This window comes from Mauremys mutica, chromosome 12 (assembly GCF_020497125.1).
Source record: "Mauremys mutica isolate MM-2020 ecotype Southern chromosome 12, ASM2049712v1, whole genome shotgun sequence".
Taxonomy (NCBI): domain Eukaryota; kingdom Metazoa; phylum Chordata; order Testudines; family Geoemydidae; genus Mauremys; species Mauremys mutica.
The window spans coordinates 59,112,867-59,136,358 of NC_059083.1; the positions used below are offsets into that span (position 1 = coordinate 59,112,867).

General features: G+C 47.9%; 1 protein-coding gene across 1 annotated transcript in view; it reads right to left on the minus strand.

Annotated features, from left to right (window-relative positions):
* Positions 1–23,492, minus strand: part of SHISA6 (shisa family member 6) — a 387,898-nt gene that overhangs the window by 299,397 nt on the left and 65,009 nt on the right. Inside the window, exon 3 of the mRNA XM_044981307.1 lies at positions 17,231–17,326. Coding sequence (XP_044837242.1) covers positions 17,231–17,326 — 96 coding nt within the window. The remainder of the gene's footprint in view (positions 1–17,230; positions 17,327–23,492) is intronic.

Sequence of the window (23,492 nt, forward strand, 5' to 3'; positions counted from 1 at the left end):
GGGATTCCCTTGGGGGCACCATTAACCTCACAGGCCTGGTCCCTTCTGATTTGTTCAAGTATCTGAAACAAAACTCCCCTGCAGGCACATCTCAGCACCACAAGGACTGCTTCCCATAGACAGGAGCCAGGAGCATGTGACTAGAGGCGTTTCAGCTGCAATCGCCTGCAGCCTGAAGGAGAGGGAGCACCTGCCAAGCACCCATCCCCAGGAAAAGACGCTGACTCCCTGTGTCTTCTTTGGGTCTTGTTGTCCCTTCCTTTTCACTCAGTCCCCAGCCCACCAGCCCACCCCTGCCTATCTCTATTGCTCTCTTCCTCCTCATTTTTTTTTACAATTCCCTCTTGCCCTCCATCTTTCTCTTTCCTCTCCCGCTTTTTCATTTTCTGCTTTTGAGGCTCTCTGGTGATTCTATCCCCAGGTTTTTACAACTTCTACCTGTCTTTATATCTAGGTCCTTGTACCACAGTCAGTCCTGAGTTCTAATCCTGCCGCAGGCCTGGGGCAGGCCACTTCCCCACTCCATCTTCATTTCCCCCTCTGGAAAATGAGGGTAACAGTATTCACCCCCCCTGCTGGGAGGAGTTTTGGGGGAATAGCTGTGATTGGGTAACACACTGGCCAAACCGATAAAGAATTATCAGTGTTATTGCCACTTTTGATTAAGCATCTTTTTCAGTAACTCGGTGTAAACATTTAAAGATGCTGCAAAAGAGAAAGAAGTCAGCAGCCCATCAGTGTTTGTTTAGCAAAACCAGCAGCACGGCAGCCCTTGCATCAGGGCCGGCTCCAGACCCCAGCGCGCCAAGCAGGCGCGTGGGGCGGCATTGTCGGGGCAGGGTGGCCTTTGGCTCCGGCGGACCTCCCGCGGCTCCGCTTGAGCTCCCGCAGGCATGACTGCGGCAGGCGCGCTGGTCCCGCGGCTGGGATGGAGCTCCCGCAGGCATGCCTGCGGATGCTCCACCGGAGCCGCGAACCAGCGCACCCGCCGCAGACACTTCTGCCCCGGCCGCGGGACCGGGGAAGGGCGGCGAAGCGCGCCGCCCTGCTTGGGGCGCCGTAATTTATAGAGCCGCCCCTGCCTTGCATTTCCCCTCCGTTATTCAGGCAAAAGTGCCGCAGTGAACATAAGGGTGAATGGCACCAGGGAGGTGAAGAGAGAGATCTCGCAGGGAATGTGTGAGACATGCTCATTTTTTTTTTAAACCATAAAATGACGGAAACAGAGGACACATTGTCCTGGTGGCTTCCCCTGCTCTGCTGGCTCTCACTGTCTGCATCCCTCACGCGGTGTCAGACTCTGCATCCCAGCCGCACACATGTGAAGAATTACAATGGACTGCCAGCCACTTTGGGGATCCTGCAAAATAAGACAAGAGGCTTGTTGCTGTTCAGAATGCTCCCCCGTGGGCAGGAGATGAGGGAAGCATTGCTGGGGATCTGACACCATCACCCTGGAATATGCAGCTCAGTCAATGGATGACATCAGAGTGCAGCAGAGGCAGCTGCAGCCCCGCATGTACCTGGAGAGAGAGGAGCTACAGGGATTGTGGGAGAGATTCCTGGGGGGCAGGGAGAGAGGTATGATTATTTTGCACAGCCTTTTACTATCCCTCACCAACAGACAAGTTGGAACTGACACTGCTTGGCTAGAGGCGTTGCTAAGTTGTGCACAGAGAGGGTGTATCAGCAGTCAGATATGGAGTTAATGGGGCATGAGTGGATTGTATGTAACAAGATCTGTGTCAGGATGTCCCGCTTGGCTCAAAACACAGAGAGAGACTGGAAACAGCCAGGGCACAGATCTGTCCACCTACCAACAACGACCAAGTATCAGGGTCTCTGTTTGGTTGCAGAAAGAGCAGCACAATAGACTAGGGATGTCCCACCTCCTTTACAGTGCTTCACCCCTGTGCAGTATGTGAGCATGGAGTGGGGCCTCGCCTTTGCGGTGATTAAACTCTTGCTAGGCGGAGCAGAGGAGATAGAGACTGTGAAGAGCATGGGGCCAGTACAAGTCTGCATGGATGTGCCCTGGCAGGGTGCTGGTGGAAGCTGGAAACAAACTCTGCAGCCCATCCTCCTGCCGACTGCCCCACAGTTTATCGCTTCCCTGCAGGGACCAAGCGTGTCTGGAATTTGACTTGCAAAGTCACGGCACAATTACAAATCAGCAGCTCCAATCCCAGAGGCCCGCTCTCGGCACTCTGCAGTAACAAGACTAAAACCATCCCTTTGGGGCTGTGTTTTGCTTGTGTTCACTTTCCACCACAGCAGGAAAGTCTAGAAGATCCTGCCTGCCACTGAGAGGCAGAACACAACCAGCTGGGTCTCCAAAGCCGGGCAGGCCCATGTCTGCCTGCTGAGCTATGAACAGGCTTTAGAATCCATGGACTTTAACACACAGCAGAAGGGTCATGAACTCACCAATCCAACCATCCACCCTTCTGTTCCTTCCCACAGCTCAGTAAATAGTGAACAGGAATTGCTGATCTATCCTTTCTATCCCCTGCATTATTTTACAGACTTTGGTCTTGTCCCTTCTTCGTTTCCTCTCTAAGGAGCTTTTTCAATCTTGCTTCATATGAAGTCCCTAATTCAGGCCCCTAACTATTCTCATCACCTGCTTCTGAACCCATTTCTATTTCTGCTCTTTTTGAGCTGGGGTGACTAGAATTTAGGCCAGTATCCCAAATGGTGACATGCCATTGAGTTATAGCTTGTAAACTCTTAGTATGTCTGCTTTGTACAGCACTGAGCACATCTTCAATAAATAAGAATTATTAATAACAGTTTAAACTAAAATGTGCAGCCTTTGTAGACAGTAAAGTCGAGTTACATGTGATGTTATAAGTTTTACACAAACATGTCCTTACAAAATCCAGATAAAACTGTACTGAAACAACTCATTTCCAAAGAGATGCCTCTGAGTTGTGTGCACAGAAATGGCCTCATTTAAAATACAGATCTGCTTACAAATGTGACTATGCAAAACTCCGACGTTCTTATTCAGCAGATCCACTCGCTGTGTGTATGCAGAGTCCTTCCTGCTGACTTTACTGGCTAACATTTTTAAAGTCTTTTGCTCCTCTTAGCCCCACAAAGCCAACCCAGCTTTGGGAGCGGGAGCTGGCGTCTATTCCATCTTATGCATTCTCAGCAGAATTTGAACTAAATTTCAATTGGAAAATCTTTATTATTATTTGTATTACAGTAGCATCTAGAGACCTCACTTAGGATTAGGGCACTTATTAATAGTGATGATGCACAGCTAGAGAACCCAGTTTGACTCTCAGGTCCCACGTTCAGTTTCAAGGCTGGTCATTAGATAAAATACCTTTTTAATGGTAAATTAAGCACTTTTATTACAGAGCCACTGAGACACAAGACCAGGGAAATCTACCATTTTACAGTCACTGATCAGAGCAGGGACATATCTGAAGAAAGCAAAACCTATTGCATGTTCCACCAAGGCAGAAAAGTAGGCAGGTCTCGGGGGATGGCCAGCTACTGAAATGCACACGTGCATTTTCAACATAGGAACCAGTCCCAGGCCCATTGAACCCAATGTCAGAGGTTTTGGGATCAGGCCCATGGTTTGAATCCCAGTTGTGCTGCAGAATCTGGTTGCCTGCATATTTCAGGTATTATGAATTACTGACAAGCCCCAGATTCTTTCTATCCATGCCTTTTATAGCACCCATCCCAATAATAGCCAAGTGTCAGATGCACAGTTACAAAGAGAACTGTTCCCATCTGAAATCATCATACTCCATTGTTTGTGCGGCGTTTTAAGCGGGATGGGTCTCCACTGTCTGCCTCAAGCAGAAGTACTGCTGTCTGTTTGCAGCTGTCGATATGGAGGGAAGGCCTGTGCAAAGTGACGTATCTTCCATTGTGGCTGGATAGCAGCAAGATGCAAACTCAGCCTGATCTCCAGCAGCAGAGAATCCCCAGCACAGGGGGGCCTGCTTTAAAGGATGACCCTGATTCATCTCACTTCTACCTTGAGAAGGTAACTACAGAATCTCTGAAGGCACCTACAAAAATGAAGCCTTGGTCCATTGGGGGCTTTAGAGAACAGCACCAAAGCATTGGCATGGATATGGAAGGGGCTGGGGGCACGTGCAGCGTGCGGGTTGGTGGCATGCTGTGCTCCCAGCCATCTGTTGCACTCAGTAGGTGGTGGTGGGGCTGCTGCATCTTGAACAATTGGTCGACACAATCACTCCCTTGAAGGGGGCTGTCGTGACAATGGTATGGATCACCATGGCTCACTCTGCTTTTGAGGTGAAGGGGCGGGGTCTCCCTTGTGTGTGGTAGTAGGAAGAGCCATGAGTCTAGCGGGCCCCTGGCAGTGGGAGGCAGGCTCCCACAGCAGAGGATGCTCTGCTTTTAACAATTCAAACACCAGCCATTAGAGAGCAACATAAATAACCGCCAGCAAATCCACTGTGCATCAAATGCTCCCCCATTCAAGCATTCTGACAGACCCAGGCAGTGCCGCACGGCTCGTTCTGTGCCACAACACTCCTGTGTTTATACTGTCCTCGTGATGAATTCTACCTCCCGGTAATTACCTGACTGGTCTCCACGCCCTCTGCCTCTGCACTGTGCAAAACAGCTGGCAGGGAAGGCTACTCAGCAGCAGCCCACTCTATAGCACTGGGAGAGAGACAGGAGCAACTTCCTGTCCCAGCACTCGAGGCAGAAGGGATCGGGGGTACGTACACTCAACAGCAGTCTCCCTTCACCCTGCTGGCTTTACTCTCTGCAGCCCCACAACAGCCCCTATTACAGGGGGCATCCATAGCTGAACTCCTTCCTGCTGAAAGAGGGATCTTGGGCAGCTGCTGCTCAAATTCCCACTGTTTTTATCTCCTCTGTTCCGGGCCTTGCTGTCAGTCAGGTCTACACTGCATATCCCAGCAGTGCCAGCCATAGCACGTAGCAGAAGGAGAACATTTGCTGTCACCAAAAGGAATTCTTAGCTAGTTTCACCTTCCTGGATGGAAAAGTAAAAGGCCAGGCTGGATTTGCACACTGCTCATTTACCCCACTGTCATGGGGCACGGGGCGCTCACATAGGATGCAGAGGAAGGTGCTAGAGGTGCCTAGACAGACAGACAGGAGGAACATCTACAGAGGCTCTATGCTGAAAAACAGCCACATACCCATCACCCTTCCCCTTACGGAGAACCCTGGATCTCTAACCCCAGGGGAGGTGACCATGGAGCTGGCTGAATGGACTGGTGCAGCCTGTTCCCTTAGCTCCACCCCTGTTGGTGCAAGTATCCAGGCCAGAGCACCTGCCAGCCTGGGCTCCCTCAGCCCCCGGGTCCCTATGGCAGCTGGCTCTGCGGGCCTCCCACTCTCTGCAGTCGGGCAGCACAGGGAAGCGGCCGCTGGAGGACTTGCCCCACCAGGAGCGAGCTGAAAAATTCAGTCTCGGTTCTCCTGGGAAACAAATTCAGAATTTTTTCTCCCACAAACAATTTCGATTTTTGTCCTGATTCAAGAGGAGTTTTTGCCCCCCAAATCTGAAATTTCCATGGGAGGGAAATTCCATTCTCCAGCCGGTTCTCGTTGGCACCGTTGTTAGCACCCACCACCCTTCCCCAGGATGCTGACAGCTCCCCCTTCTCTCAGTATCTCTTCCTCAGCACTCTCCTATCAAACCTCTCCCACTATCACTCCCCAGGGGCCTGGAGCAGTACTGAGGAGCCTGCAGGTGAACCAGAAAGGTGACGGCTTTGCAGAGAGATCAGTTCAGACAAACAGGCTGGGCTGGGAGTTCCTGCAAATTACCCAGTTCCTCCACCTCTACCCGGCTTTGTCCAAGCTCCACACTCTGTAGGACCCAGGGAGCTCAGCCTGCACAGGGTGTCTATCAGAGCCAGGCTGAGGAGGAGCAGCGAGGACTGTGAGTGGAAGGTCCTGCAACAGAGAAGTCAGCAGACCTCTGTGGGACATCTACAGCCCTCCTTCTCTCCCCACTAACATCTGGCTACTTACTAGTAATGCCTTCAGGGAATCTGCTGGCCTCTCCCCAATTCCCATCTCCTGTGTGACTCCTGCATTGGAAATTGAGAGGGGCTGCAGGTGGCAGATATCCTCTGTCTTTGGGGGTGTGCCAGGTAGGGCCATTGCCCCTCTTGCCTCCAAGCTTTGAAGGCATCCTCGGGTCCCAGGGAGTGGCTTGATACAATTTCCCACTGGACGGTACCGCTGCCCCCAGCCCACACTAAAATCAAGGGTGGCCAGCCGCCCATAAGTTCTAGCTTCAGAGCAAGGGTTACAGATTGCCCCGTTCATAGCAGAGACCTCCCTCAACCTCCCATGTTGCTGTCTGTTAAAACAGCAGTTCATCTGATAGCCATGTAAGTTTGTCTTGGGAGGAAGGGATAGTAATACCAGTTCCCCACATGCGTGCACACATGCACACACATGGGTGCTTGCATATACACAGGTGCACACACACGGGTGCTCACACACTCAGACATGGGTGCATACATCATAGAATCATAGAAGATTAGGGCTGGAAGAAACCTCAGGAGGTCATCTAGTCCAACCCCTTGCTCAAAGCAGGACCAACCCCAAACTAAATCATCCCAGACCGGGCTTTGTCAAGCCAGGCCTTAAAAACCTCTAAGGATGGAGATTCCACCACCTCCCTAGGTATCCCATTCCAGCGCTTCACCATCCTCCTAGTGAAATAATTTTTCCTAATATCCAACCTAGACCTCCCCCACTGCAACTTGAGACCATGACTTGTATGGTCATCTGCCACCACTGAGAACAGCCGAGCTCCATCCTCTTTGGAACTCCCCTTCAGGTACAGTAGTTGAAGGCTGCTATCAAATCCCCGCCCCATTCTTCTCTTCTGCAGACTAAATAAGCCCAGTTCCCTCAGCCTCTCCTCATAAGTCATGTGCCACAGTCCCCTAATAATTTTCATTACCCTCCGCTGGACTCTCTCCAATTCACCACATCCTTTCTGTAGTGGGGGGGGCGGGGGGGAGGGGGCAAAACTGGACACAATACTCCAGATGTGTCCTCACCCATGCTGAATAGAGGGGAATAATCATATGCACATGCACACCCCACGACCCCACTTCAGAATCCAACCTCTAACACTGCATCATCCATTTTGGTGGGTGGAAGAAGGCTGAGCTCTATTCCCCTTAACACAACATCAGAACTTGATAAAAACTCTTTGAAATGGCTTATGCAAAATCTCTAATGCTTCTTTGTTTGCCCCAGAGTGCAGCCCATTTTCACCTGGGAATAGTGGCCCAGATACTCAGAGGTATTTAGGCTCCTGATTTCAATGGGTGTTAGATACTTAAATACCTTGGAGGATGTGGGCCAGAGTCCCATTAGAAGGAGAAACTTTCTGGTCTATCTGAGCTGGGCCTAGTGCTGTCCACCCGTTAGCAGTCTACAACCTCGCTGTCCCAGCCAGGGCTGCCTCCCATTCACTTGTGAGCACAGGCTTTCAACCGCCAGCAGCCCGAATTCCATCGCAGGTTGGAGCAGGCACAGCTGAATGGCAGGTGGACAACCACAGTGGTGTTGTAATGCCAGGCCCCATCACTAAGGCAGGATTGGGAGCCTACAGTCCAAGGTGCACACAGAGCCATTGGTGGCAACCAATGGGCTAGCAGAACCCAGGTGAATCTGAGCTGAGGTTAGTTACTTCCCCAGAGAAGCTGACACGTCCTGAGGTACCTCTTCATTGTTCTTAGCAGGGAATCCCAGGCGAGACGGACGAAAGGACCAGATAGCCAGAGAGTAGCCAGAGGATCAGGAACAAGACCAGACACGAAGGCAGATGAGGGAGCAGGAAGAAGATGTCCTTTGGCCAAGATAATGTTCTGCAAGCCCTAAAACAAGCAGCTCACAGCCAGCCTCTGAATGGGGGATCCCTACTCAGTCACAGCCGAGGACACAGAAGACAGAGAGCATGAAAACATTCACAGCCTGTGGGATTCGGCCAGGCTTGGCACAGCCAGAGAGCCTGGAGTGGTGGCCAAAGGAGTAACACAGCCTGAGGCAGCAGGTAAAAACAATGCAAGGTGCTATGGCCCCTTACTGGACACTTTGGGCCCAATCCTGAAACGTGCTGACTCCAATGGCAGTTGAAATTCCCAGCACCTCACAGCGCTCTATCTGTCAGGCAAGTGTGGAGAGCAGTAGCAGTTTGCTCTCCCTGGCTCCCCTGTCCTGTTGGGGAGCCCTGCCACCACCAGCAGCAACAAGGGGTCAGGCTCCAAGGGCCCAATTCTTCTCGGCCTTGCTCCTTGGGACCTGGTGGTGTTTGAAATGTTCACTCACTTTGCCTGAGTGCAAGGCAGCGAGAATCAGGACCTCAGACATAACACATTGTGGGGTGGCTGGGTGAGTCCTGGATCCTGTATGTTTCAATGTTACAAGGGTGAGTGGGTCTTTCTTGAAAATCACTGCCCCATTTGCAGAGTGACTGCTCTTTGCAAACATTTGTGCAGTGAAGTTTTGCTGCTGTGGATGTTGGTGGAGTATGTAGCGAAGTTTGGGTAAGATAAGATGTGAAAGTAGTTTATAAGAGTAAGTCACCCAACTGGGGAACAGAAACAATCTCATGTGGCTTAGCGGACCACAGCTCTGTAACACTATGTCCCTTAAAGCCAATCTCTAGCTGTAATGTGAAAAGCCTAGCAACACTGCTGGTCAGTGGAATATGGAGCTGACCTCTAGAGCCCAGCTAGTAAAACAGCATTAACTCAGTAACTGAGCATGTGCCTGGACTGACTTTCCACCAGGCAGTACATGCTCCACTACTGACTCGTATATATCAATGACAAGAAGGAATACGCAGATCATAAGCTTTTGGGGGCATGAACCATCTCCTGATGTGTTTGTATCCCACGTAGCACAATTGGGTCCTGATTCTTGATTGGGCTCTAGGCACTATCATGATACAAATAATAAACAACAATTCACAGCCACAGGTTCCTGGGCAATAAAAAGAGGCCACCTGCACAAACAGTTACAGAGTGAACAAATCAGCAAAAATCTGTCTGTTGGTTGAAAATTTGCAATCAGGTAACAGGGCTAAATTTGCTGAGTGAACAGACTATTGCCAGCTGTCTGCACAGCTCTACTCTTACCTTTGTAGCCTTTGCTTTATTGTACCAACTTTACAGCTGGTTAAACTGAGGCACGGAGCAGTCAAATCATTTTCCCATAAGTGAGTGGCATAACTAGGAAAAGAGCCCAGGACTCACGGCTCCAGGTGCTCTGCTTAGATCACTAGACAATATTCTCTCCCAACAGACTGTAAAGCAATCTCAAAGAAGAATAGAAACACAGTATTGGCTCATTTGGACAATAGACAGTGCTTTGTTAGTACGAAGTTTGCTGGTGCCTATGAAAGGACACTGTAGTCTCTTCACATACCAAACCTCCTAGGTCTTCTTAGATTACTTTAGGGTTCTAGCTGTGTTGGAGTGATGCTCAGAATCACAGATTCTCTCATTCTGGGCCCTGAATGTCAAACATTCAATCATAGATCTGGTTTTTTGTGCTTTACAAATTGTCTTAATGCTGAAGGAGCCCGGGATGCCAGTTCCAGTTGAGAATTTTTAATTTTACTTAACAATCCTTTGTAGGCAGGCAACCAACTTCAGATGTTAAATGATGTCAATGCAGGAAACGACAGGCCCATTTTTGTAACCAAATTCTAGCTGATAAATACAGAAAAATAAACTCTTCCAAAGATAAAACTAGAGTAAACAGCTCCCTGGGCACATGTATAGGGAGCATAACTAGGCAGGCTTTCAGCAGTCTACAGTTCCACATTTAAAGCTAAGTGCCAACACAGCACTGAATAGTTGACAGAATCCCTCCTGTAGAAGGGCATTTAGTAGTAAGCAGTCATTTCTTTTCAGGTGCTGTAATTTATTTTGACATAACACACACAATGCAGAGGAAAAGAAATCCATTCTAGTGAGCTAGATTACTGTAACTATCCACCAAAAACACAGCTGTGAAGCCCTAGTGAGGATTACACTGGGTAAAAATGGAGTTTCCAGGACAAAGGTGTTTAGGGGCTTGCCTACACTGGAGTTATTCTGGAATAGCTATTCTGATGAACTCTGTGTTTGGACAGAAAAGTGCCTTATTCCAAATTAGTTTAATCTACTTTCTTAAGCTAATTCAGAACAGAATTATTCTGGAATAAGAACATCCACACATGGAGATAAGCAGATATAGCAAATCTGCTTTAATTCACACCTTCCCTTATTCAGATTAATTTTCATGTGTAGACACATCCTAAAGCAAGGCGATTCTCTAACCATAGAAATAGCGCCGGCTGGCTGCGATTGCACAGGTGATTTCCACAGCAATGGAATCTCTGCTTTCTCAGCAAGTAGGGTGGTGTCAGCCAGTGTCCAGCAGGTATAGGTTAGTGAATACAATCCAGAGTAAGAAAATGCAGTGGACAGTGGGCTACCATCAGCACGAGTTTGGCATGGTATATCCCAGAGACTGAGTGAAAATCCCAATTCACTCACATTTACAGAGCATTTAAGATTACATAAATTGGATACATGCACATTATGTGTAAAATCTATAACAACGGCTACTTTAGAGAGAAGCGCTAAGCTGCGTTGGGCCTAAATCTGTGTTGGCGACATCCACATGATACCAGGTGCAGTGGGGTGGTGCGATGGCTTTACCGGCACTCATCTGGGATAAGCTGCAGAACTCACCCCTGGGTAATGCACCCGTCCCAAACAGGAGCTGGAAAAGCTCCATGCCACACGGCCATGTATGGATATATGCACACCCAGGGTGTGACTCACAGTTTGTATTTGGAGCTGCTAGTCGGCAGCTCCAGCACAAGAGCAGGTTGTTAACTGTTTCTTGGCTGAGGCACAAGTGATGAGCCAGTTCATGCAGTTGTCCCCCAGTCCCCATTGCTGATCCCCCAAATCCTATCTGTGTCTGGGGGGAGGCACCTTTTCCTCATAATTAGGCCTAATTAGGGAGCAGCCAACAGGGAGTGGTGAGGGGCTCCTTGAAGGCCGTGTCTCATCACATGTATCACCAGTGCAACCTGAGGACGACATTTTCCCTTCTTACAGAGAGCAGACTCTGGTCAGATCCCGTGGTAGAGTGACTGAGGGCACACGGCTCTGCGTAAGTTTCACTGGGGCCTGCGCCCCACTGCCTATTGTTCCTGGTTACCACCACTGCTCATTTCCCTGCTGTTGATTCAATAAAGTCAGAGAGCTTTACAAACTCCTTTGCCACTCTGCCCATCACTTGCTGAGGTGGGAAGCACTAGCTTGGAAGGCCAGGGTCTTTTGAAATCTATCTAGATGGGGGCTAGGGCCACATTTTGTTATCTAATTGGGAAGCACGGCACCCCTCCTGGGAGACCAAGGGGAGAAGATCAGGATGCCTGAACCCAGCCTATTTTGCTGCCCAAAGCCCCCGGCCAAAGGCTGTTCCATATGGATACATTTCCTTACTTCCACATTCACCTCCTTCAGTGCCTACGGCAATCTGCTGGCAACAGCAGGCTGCACTGATGCTTCAAGCAGTCTTGTGGTGTCGATGCCAGCTCCTGACCTGTGACTGCCTCTGAGACAGACATTCCCCTCCAGCTCTCCTCCCACCCGGCCAGTCACAGGGCTAAAGCAGAGACGCTGCCCAGACTTCGCTGATAAATAGTTTGTCACGTCTGAAGTTGGTTAAATTATTCAGAGAGTGGGTTGAAATGCCCTATTGTATACATGAAATCTTTCTATGACGCTGTGAAGGGGTTTCAACATCCTAACGAGCCCATTTCCTAGTCAATACAATTAGCAGCAGCTACGCAATGGTTCAAATTAATCTGGAATCAGAATGCAAGCGATCTTCAGCGCACAAACAGCAAGATGCCATCAAAGTGATTAGTTATTATCCAGGATGGAAATAAAATGATTCATTGGGATGCAGCTGGCTGCTGTTTGACATCCCACCATTGATCTGATCTAACAAGTGTTTAATGAGCACAGGGACTCGACATACCTAAACTGCAATTTTTGCATAACCTATTCAAAGTGCATTCTGGATGTTTCCATGGAAAACTGACCCTTCCAAAGTCATCCTCAGTCACATTTAACTGTCAACATAGGAGTTATTTCCCTCCCTGTTTAAGGAGTCTCAGGCATGCTGCACACACAGATTACTGATGAAAGGATACAATGGGAGGGTCAGTAACCTCCATCTCGGAGGTGTTCAGTTTGATGGTTTGTATCCGTGCTGTGCTGGGGGTGCCAAACGTAAGCCACGGAGCACATTGGAGCAAAATAACTTTCCATTGATGGAAGGAATTTATTTTGATTGCAGAGACAGAGCACAGAAATGGCCAGTGGTCAGTTCAGAAATTACCAGCTAAAGGAATAAATCAATAGTCTTGGATATGAGAAAAGAAGTCCCCAGACCAGTAGGCCACCAGCTATAACCACAGGGGGAACCCACAACAAGGGGCCACCAGTCAGAACCACAGTGAGAATCTGAAACAGAGGCCACTGAGCAGTACTACAGGGGGAATCTGAGATAGAAGCCACCTGCCGGTACAACAGGGAGCATCTGGGATAAAGGCAACCAGCTGATACAGCAGGGCAAATGTGGGATAGAGGCAACCGGCCAGTAGCACAGGGTGAATATGGGATCGAGACCACTGTCCGGTACCACAGGGTGAATGTGGAATATAGGGCCACCAGACGGTATCACTGGGTCCATGCAGGTAATAGCAGAGTGTTGTTTTGTATGTCATATTGAGACCTGAAGCATCGTAAGGTGCTCAGATACCATACTGACCTTGCCTGCACCAGTACTTTTCAAATGTTTCACCATTGCACAGCCACTGGTGCAGCCCCACATGGACTATTGCAGACAGGCTGCCACGAGTTTCACAATCACGTCATCCAGACCAGCGCTGCATAGACTCATGGGGTTATGCACTAGCTCTCCCACCTATTGGCTCAGGAGAGGAGCAGGCAGAGGTGCCAGTGTGAAGGTGGAAGACTTGCAGAAAAACAGCTTGCATAGACGCAGCCAGCAATGAGCTACAGAGCTTGTAACATTAGTGATCTAGAGGCACCCTAAACCAGAGCAAAATATTTCACACACTGATTTCTGGAAGAGCTAAGTTTTGTAGGATCTGTAAGAGGCGTGAGAGATGTCTGCAGAATTACTGGAAATAGCCTGGGGCAGAGTTTTTGTGTGGGGACAGCTGAGTCATCCAGGTTTGTAAAATACATGTCTGTGTGTGATTTTCTGATTTGGTACCAGGCATTGTGTCCCATTGAGGGTCTGGCTTGAACTGACAAGGTCAAAGAAAACTCCGGTAAAAGTACACTTCTACCCTATAATGTGACTCTGTAATAATGTCATCATAGGACTCCATATCCACTGTGCCTCATTGCTCCCAGGTCTGTTGTGCTCAGTTTAAAAGTATCAGCCCCACAAACTCATTCTGGGATCTGAGAGGCAAGCTGGGTTCTTTATTTCTCATCATCACTAGTAACAGATGTTCTGGAGGTCAAATTTCATCAGCTATCCCTGTGAAGTCCTAGCATCTTCAGATGATGTAACTAGTGACACCTGCACAAACCCACTTAAAACTAATTATGGTACACAGGTGCCAAAGGGGAGAAAGGTATTGCTCTGGTGTAAACTGAGGTTATAATTTGGGGTGCAGAATCTTCATTTCAGGCAATGATGAGCAAGATCAGAAAAGCCCAGGCTGACTCAGAGCCCAGGCTGAGCTTGTGGGGCTGGAAATAACACGCTTTTACCTGGAAACTGAGAAAATCTGATTTGGCGTCATTGAGAATCAGTGAATATTGGAACCCACTTGCCAGGTTTGCAGGGCTACATTTCAGGGTGTGTCCATTATCTAAGGTTATCAGTCCATATTTTGCCTCCCCATGGCTCAACACATCTGGTAAAGCAAAGACCTGCCATACCTCAGCAGAGCAGGATGAATGGAATCTGTCCTGGGAATTGGGATATCCTCAAGCAGCTATTATCTGGTACAATCAAAACCACAGAGCTCCCAATTCAAGAGAGAAAATGTAAGCAAAAGAACATGTGTATAATACATTAGTTGAGATCTGACAAGTTCTACTACTCAGTGGCCCTTTCTTTGTTTCATTGGGTAGTTGGCTGATTGAGGAAGGAGATCAAAGAAGAGATTATACCTCACCAATAAGAAGTTCTATGGTTTGAAAACTTTGGATGTGTCCCCCGATCCTCTGCACTTGACTGAGTGTAGAGGCCTTTCCCCTGGTTTGGAGAATACATTGTATAGTGATTTTATAGACTTTAGTGTCAGGCAGTGATGCATCACCCAGCAGAGTGTCATACAAGAATCATAAATCAAAATCTCCCAGGAACTTGTGAGTGTCAGGCACTTGAATTCACTGATGTGGTATCCATGGTGCTTTGCCATGTCTCACATCCCCATCTCCTTCCCAAAATAGCCTAATTCTAAAATATTATTCAGCACTTGGAGTGCTGCCATAGCACAGGAGACAGTTGAGAAAACATAGAAAATGTGTCTCCTAGTGCAAAGAAATATTAAGATGCACTTTCCGAGGCTTTGTTCAAACCAGAGACAGAAGCTGCTTTTATGATACCATAATAAATGGGGCAAGAGAAAGCTGTCGGGTTAATAGAGGGTGAGGTAGTGCAGTCACCTCACACATTGGAAATCACCCATGATGAAGCCTCAACATGAAGCTGTATTTCTACAAAGAAGAATTGTATCGGACACTTTCAAATTTGGAAGCAAATCTCTCAAAGCTACAGCATGCTTGCTGGGACATAGTCTCTTTTGTCTACAAGTACAATTATTCTGACAATTAGAGCCAACAGGAAATTTTCAAACAAGAGTGCAGCAGATATGCCTGGAAGGATTTTCAAAAGCTCCTAAGTGACTTGAGCACAAGTACCACTGAAAATGCTTCTAAGTCACACCTACCTGTAGCATCCAAAAAATCCTATATTTAGAGCACAGACAGACAATTATGGCTGCAAATAGATAATGTCACACAAAGACACTTATGTGCCCACTTATTGATTTATACATGCAAATATGGCAGTTTGCATGTGCAATCAGTGCATGCACGTTTTAAGACAAATCAGTGGTGTGCAAACTGGAAAGTTTGCCCTTAAAAGTTAACCACACTGAAATACCATTTAAATGTGATACAAACATGTAGACAGTTTAAAATGAATCCCAAAGGCCAAGGCAAACGGATAGAGAACACTGAGATGATTGACTTCATACACAACTAAGGCAGGCAATTTTCTTCAAGCAACAAAAGTCAGTTGTCCACTTTGAAAAGTATGTTCCTATCTTCGCGATTATCAGTTATAGTTTACGTATAGATCATCTATTCTCCCATCTTCTTATTGATGGGGAATGTATGGCGTGGAACTCCCAGGAAAGCCAACAGCAGATGTGTATAAATCATCTATCTGCACATCTAAGGAAGAATAGACCCCCCTGAGCCTCTTCAGTTAAGGAAGGAAGATAGATTTTATTTTACACATAGAAGTAACTGAACAATATTGTACAGTAAATTGATTAAAGATCAACTAAAATGTCTGAGAGGGAGGAGCATGTTGCCAGGCCCTGCCCAGGGGATCCCAGCAGTTAGTCCCAAGTGCTCTGGACACACCACTCTGTGCTCTGCACCCCAGCCTGAGTGCACTCCCCATGCTCATCATCTCAGCCGAAACACATATCCCATCATGATCAGTGTGAGCTCAGGCCCTGATAGGATATGAAATAACAATAAACCCCCATTTCTGAAGGAGGCCTCATGTGTCCCACCATCTGCATGTCCTTCCTTGCCCCTTTTTAGCTCCCTCTCCCCTGGAAGGTTAGTGGTGTGTCCCTCTGCTTCCTCCTGGCCAGGGCTCTACCCAGGATGGAAGTGCATTACACGTCCCATGGGTGCTGCCTCAGCCTCAATAAACTTTATTTAAATACACACAGACATACACAGACAATATACAGATATTTGTTTCTTCTCTGAAAGTTCTACAGGACTGACACCGCTTTGGATGACACTCATGGAGAATTTTAAAAAGTGCAGCAAATATATGAAAAATAAAACTCTTTTAATGGTGGTCATCCACGGAAACAACAATGGATGCATGTTCAACCAGGCAGGCACATGGACACGGCTCCACACATAGTACATTGGCTCTGTATAAGCATCTCCACATACATTGTGACTATATAAATGTACAACAGTCTCATAAGTCAGCAAGGAACAAAATCAGATTAGTATGGACGTGGCACATCTTTGCACTCCCAGGGATATGAGCCACTGTCCACGTACCAATGTGACTTTGTTAGAATATGGAATGTAAACACAAAACTGGTTCAAACAAACATTCACACCATCTACTATAGAAACCCCCGACATATGCAACAATGTTATAAAAGGAAAATTCACCTTGGGGTTCTGGTGACAAGTTACTCAACACCAGCTCCTGCAGCTTTGTTATCACCATAAGTCCTAAACAGGATTATATGTTTGCTTATCTAATATAGCTACAACTATCTTTCAACATAGATTGTATATACAGTACATATACACAGAACATACACAGCACACAATATGTATATTTATGTGTTTTCATGTTTGTACAGTATATCACAGATTATGTGAACACAGAATATATGTATGTGGACCTGTAAGAAATCATTTTATAAAATATTTGTAATACCAACCCCCCAAAAACAACAACAACAAAAATAAAATCCCACAACCTGGAAATCAGTTGAATAAACAAAAATCCCCACTCTTGAAATGGGTGCCACCTACTCCCTTGGGTGGCATTACAGACCTTTCTCTTCCCAAGATAAAAGCAGCAGCAAGAGGGTCAGTTTGCATCCATGCTCCCAGAAAACACAAAGCAATACAAGTTGTCAGATTGCACACTCAGAGTAGTGTCTGTATTCCCTAATGCTGCACCCTCCTGCTTTCCCTCACTAGGGTGTAAGAGACTCTGCCAGCAGCACAATATTTAACCTGCAACAAAATGTGCTAGAATAAATCTACTGACTGCAGTCCAGGACTGTTATCTCCTATCACTTAGAACCCAGCTTCTGAGTTATAGCTTTTTATTTAAAACAATCTTTTTATTTAGCAAAAAATTGTTTCCACTGTACCCTTCACGTGTCCTCTTCCTAACGTGACAAACCCGGAGGAGATGAAATTATGGAGATCTGGCCCTCCACTTCGATAAATATCCTTCCCATAGTGACCTGCCAAGGCAAATGACAACAAGCAAGGCATTACTCAACATATCCATTACACCATGCATCCACATTAGCCCCAATTCAGTGAGAGCCAAAGCCCCGTCATATAGTGAGACAATAAAAGGCAAGTGGGGATGTGAGAGGCAAAGAGAGTTCAGAGAGCAGGAATTATCTAAACACAACACAAATAGAGTGTGAATTGCAGAGGAAAAAAACAGCGTGCCTGGAGCTGCTAGGGGTTACAAACACTTATGAATTACTGATAGGGGAAACTCAGAAGAGGTTCAAAAACCAAAACTATGGACACAAACACCCCACACTTTAGGGAATTAGGCCCGTCTTTAGATCAAAGATTCAGCAGCATTAGGACGGGTATCCCAAAGTGATCAGAACTGTCCAGACCTTTGAGACGGAGAAACTGGGCTGGAAATCTTGTGAGAAACAGCTCTGATTCCTCCTGATGCCATCTAGGCGGGGGAACCCTAAATATGCAATTCCTAATGAGTATCAGTGCTTCTGCTTCTGGTCTCAAATATTTTGAGCTTCCAGGCTTGTCTACACTGAAAAGTGACATTGGTATAGCTATGTCTCTCCAGGATGTGAAAAATCCAGCCTGACCTAACCCCTAGTGTAGACAGTGCTGGGTCAATGGTAAAATTCTTCCACCAGCCTAGCTACTGGCTTTCGGGGAGGTGGCTTATCTACAGCGATGGGGGAATCCCTCCCGACACTGCAATAAGTGTCTGTACTGAAGTGCTAAAGCAACTGCAGCTGTGCCTTTGTAGTGTAGACATAGCCTCAGAATTAGTCTCAGTTTAGTTAGAGTTCACGATAAAAGTGCAGGTGTCCCTACGCTGTAGTCTCCCTACACTATCCAAATTGGTTTCCCTGTCCCTATTAGAGATGTGGCTGGAGAACCTGCTTCTTAGCTTTGACTCGTTCTAGCTGAGACAATGATACATCCATTGGAGGAGGGGGTCCCCAGACACCTTCTTACTGCTTTTGCTGGCTGAAAAGCACTCCCTTGGTGCTGCCACCCAATTGTGACAGTTAACACACAGGAATAACACACCCCTGACATTTGCTGCCTCTTTAATACCAAGAGATCCTGCCTGTGCATCCCCGAGACCCATGTGTCGCTCTGACACAAGAGCAAAATCAGCTGCTTGTGAATGCCTCCCTTTTCCATGTTATTAATTCTTCTGTTCCTCTTCTTGAACAGAGTCGCAAATGAGACTGGAGCCAGTGGGAAGGGAGGGAGGCGGGGTTCAGAGGGGCACAGCAGTTTTCTTTTTTGTCTGCATTTTCGTGATGCATTGGAGTCTAGCTATAACAACGACTGACACTTTATCAGTGCCTAAGACAGGAGATATTTTTTCATGTAAATAGGGATAAAAAAGAAATATGCACATATGCTATTACATCTAACTGATGGCTGTGATTTATACATCGCCTCTGAGAAACTGCTTGAGTCAAAGATCAGGCAGTGAAAGAGTATGAAATAGCGCAGACTCACTGGAAGATTAAAAGACTGTTTGCTAGTTTGTTCTCTGACCCTTGCCATCCCCTCTTTAGTGCAACATAAGAGTTAAATTGAGAGTTCCCCAGGGTAACAAAACAACATCATTTGAACAGAAATCATGTTTCCCCAAGAGCAGCCTGTCTCAGGACAGTTCAAATACCAGTAGTTTTTCTCTTTACAGATACATTATGGAATGATGTGTCTATTTTATGTATTTCTTTATTCCCACTCACTTCTTGTCATTTCTCATGGACTCCTAATGTAAAATTACTGATATATGAGCTCTCACTTTCAAAAGTGCCTAGAGAAGAGCTAGCAGGACAATCATAGCAGCTATTATTCACACTGACATTTTTATAATCACCACTTGATTGGAATGGTTCACACTGAAACAGAATGGCATTCTCACTCCATCCCTTCTCTACAGGCCCGAGAGCTCGAGGAAGTACAGATGTGGAGTGTAGAGAAAGCAGAGGTATGTGAAACACTCAGGGAAATGAAAAACCAGGCAAAATCCTGGCTTATTTCATATTTCGTTATCTACTCAGGAATAGCTGCTTTTCTGAAAAAAAAAATGTTGTTTACAGACATGTATTTTTCCAAATGTCAACAGGCCAGTTCTGAACAAAACATGATTTTGTGTCTCACCATTGCAGGAATTATCCAATGACTGGAAATACAAAAATAGCCATTCCGTTGATGTGCTAGGCACAGCAAGAAGGCAGAAATGTTCATGCCAAATCCCACAAGATGTTGGATTTTTCCCAACTCTCCTGGTCACCCAGCAGGTTTCCTAGTGTGTGGTACCACTCTCAGCAGCTGGCATCAGAAGGGGTTGGAAATATGGAGAAGCACTGCCTGGAAGCATTACCACCAGGCAGGGGCGGCTCTAGAAAATCGGCTGCCCCAAGCAGCCGTGCGCAGCGCCGCCCCTTCCCCGGTCCCGCGGCGGGTCCCCTCTTCCCGCGGCTCCGGTTGACCTGCCGCAGGCATGCCTGCGGGAGCTCAGCCGGAGCCGCGGGAAGAGGGGACCCGCCGCAGTCATGCCTGCGGCAGGTTCCCTCGTCCCGGGCTCCGGTGGACCTGCCGCAGGCATGCCTGCGGCAGGTCCACCGGAGCCAAATGCCGCCCCCCAGGGAACGGCCGCCCCACGCGCCTGCTTGGCGCGCTGGGGTCTAGAGCCGGCCCTGCCACCAGGATTAAGGCTCCATCTTTGTCAGAGCCATGATATTCTTGAACCAAAATGCAATTCTGAGATTCTCCTATGGGTTTGCAGCCATGAACAGGCAATTACTGGGTAAGACTCCTCCAGGAGTGTTTACGATATGTCTGTCTGCACAGCTCCAGTGGTGTGGAGTGACAGAGTGAGGTGGGTTTTTAAATTGTGTTAAGTAATCTTGATTGGAAAATAAAGAGGTTTGTTTTTTTTAAGCACAGGCTGACCCTGGGACTTCTTGCCCTTTTCTCTGTAAATTTTATGATTTCTGCAATTTCTTCCCTGTCAAAGCCAAGGCGTTCCTCATCTTTGGCTTTAACAACCAAACAGCCTGCCCTCCCTGCCTACTGTTGGTGTCTGTCCCTTTTCATATCTTCTGCTATAAGCTGTAGGTCTAAGGCAGCCTTTCTCAAATGTAGCAACCAGGGGATTTTCCTGCACTGCCCAGGGGCTCCAGGGGCAGACTTCAGCACCCCCCCACATGTCTTCGTCCACAGGACTCTGGGGTCAGACTTCAGACCCTCCACCTCTCCCTTCTTCACCCACAGGACTCTGGGAGTGGGCTTCAGCAGGGCTGACCTTACCAGGTGCTGTGGCCAAGAGGCAAGGAGTGGGATGAGCCTGGGGTGTAAGGCCGCTTAGGGCAATGGGGAGGGATCAGCAGGGCCTGGGTGGTGCTGAGGAGCCCAGTGGTGTGTGTGTGGGAGGGGCCCTGGGGATGGGGGGAGGCAGCGGGGGCCAGGGGCACCAAAATATAACTGTACATTATTTTTATTGTTGAGTCTTACATAAATAAATGACAATGATTTGGACATGTCTGTGTGCGTATTTGTTTGTTTTTCCTAAAATTAATTATTTTAGGAAAATTTGTCACAGCAGCCATCAGCAAGAGTTGCTGGCCACACACTGTGGCCACCAAAAAATTGGTTGTGAGACCCCCTGGTCTGAGGGGTTATTAGGGTTTTGAGCCTTGGGCCATGGTGTCTCCTGGGTTCATCTCCCAGCTGTCCTGGGCATGGTCGCTTCCTGTTCCGGGTGCTGGGAAGGAGTGAACCTTTGCTTGTCAAACTGTCCTCCCCTCCACCTCCCCACCCGTCAGCCTGCCCGGTTGTGGGCATCTGACCCGCCCATGACAGGGCAGAGGATAGGCCTGACACAACTACCCCGCTCCCATCCCCTCTGACCAGAACAGAGTGAGCCTGTCCCTTTACCTCGGTCTGTCCTCTCTCTGTTGTCAGTCTGTCTTTCTTTGGTTGGCTGGGGACATTCTTGTAACAAAATCACAGCTTTGTAGGTAAGCTGAGCACTAGAGCTGGGCAAATAACTGGTTGTTCAACTCACTGGCAGTTCCAAAGAAATGGGAAACATGTTTGGCTTGGGTTGAACCAAATCCAGCGTTAGGCCATAAATGACCATTGTGATCGGCCATTCTGACCTCCTGCATAACACCCAGGGGTGGCTCTATGTTTTTTGCCGCCCCAAGCATGGCAGTCAGGCAGCCTTCGGTGGCGTTTCTCCGGGAGGTCCGCCGGTCACATGGATTCGGCGGCGGTTCTGCGGGACATCTGCTGGTCCGACGCCTTCAGCGTACCCGCCACTGAATTATCGCCGAAACCGCAAGACCGGCGAACCTCATGCAGAAATGTCACGGAAGGCAGCCTGCCTGCCACCCTCACAGCGACTGGCAGGCCGCCTCCCGCGGCTTGCCGCCCCAGGCACGCGCTTGCTGTGCTGGTGCCTGGAGCCGCCCCTGATAACACCAGCCAGAGACTTAACCCAGGGACTCCTGCATCAAGCTCAGTCACCACTACAGCATCTCTTTGAAAAAGACTTCTAATCTTCACTAAAGTTTTTGGCTGCCTTGTTTGCAGGTACTGTGTGCGGTTCCTCCAGTCTGGCATTCTGGGTCTCCTTGGGCTGCTCACAGGACATTTTCCCCTTTTCATTTCCACCCCAAGAAAATTAATTAGTTTTAGGGTGACCAGACACCAAGTGTCAAAAATCGGGATGGGGATGGGGGTAATAGGAGCCTATATAAGAAAAAGACCCCAAAATTGGGACTGTGCTTATAAAATCAGGACATCTGGTCACTCTAATTTAGTTTAAACTATTGTATCCTACAGCAAGCTTCCACACAGAAAGCCACCCCCTTTGTTGTCCTCCTGCCCCCCAGCAGCAGGCAGTGCATTCCAGTGGAAAGGGCAGTTCAGTAGGACTCATGAAGATACAGGTTCTATTTCTGATTCTGCAGCTGGGTGACCTGGGGCAAGTCATAGTGCCGCTCCGTGCCTCAATTTCCCCATCTTAAAAATGGGTTACCTCACTTGTAAAGCACTGTGGGGTCTATGCTGAAGAAGAGCTAGGTTTTATTATTATTAAATCCTGCAGCACACTTTTCTTCCAACTCAAAGCAGTCACCCACATAGCCTGATCTCCTTACAGGGAGTACAGTACTTGTTACACAGTACTCCTCTAGCCAGGCTGAGTCTTTAAGGTCTAGTTCTTTCATTTCATGTAAAATCTAACAATCCTGCTTTTGATTACCATGTTCGACTCTGGCTCACTCTCCCCTCTCTCTCCATCACACACATACACAAGCTTGGGAAGGCCAGGGTATGGCACTGGAGAGAGAGAGGAGGTTAACCCTTCTGTTACTGCAATCTTCAATAGACGGAGTTCAAGCACAGAGGAGAATGACTCCCCTCCCTTAAGATGCAGGACCCAGGAAATGCAGAGCGGATGGGTGGTTTTGCTCATCACAGAACAAAGGCAGACTCTTTAGGGCATACAGACAGGGGCGGCTCCAGGCCCCAGCACGCCAAGCGCGTGCTTGGGGCAGCATGCCGCGGGGGGTGCTGCCAGTCGCCGGGAGGGCGGCACGCCTGCGGGAGGTCCACCGGAGCCGCGGGACCGGCGAGCGGCAGAGCGTCCCCCGCAGCATGACGCCGTGCTTGGGGCGGCGAAATGTCTAGAGCCGCCCCTCCATACAGAACATTTCTTTGCAACTGCATCCTAAGTAAATTGCATATGGAATGAACTTGGTTATGAATAGCAATTACAACTCCAGCTCTGGGACAACAGAATTATTAGAGCTGAACTAAAATGCTGTTATCTACCTTTCAGAAATGTTATTACTAAATAAGGATTACATTACTCAGGAGAGGGGGATACGGGCTTTCATCTATAGAAGAGAGGCATTTGGGTGATACATGTTGGAATTACATCCCACTGTATATAGGATTCCCTAAAAAAAGTATAAAAATAGGAATGAGCATCAGGCTCCAAATTGTTCAGTGAAAACATCATTCTCACATACATCTTGGAAGAGCAAAATGTGGGGGGGGGGTTTAGGAAATAAAGATGAAGCCCATCCCTGGTGCATCTCATTTCTGCTGGAGTCCTCTCGCTGGGCAATTTTAAACATTTCAGTGACC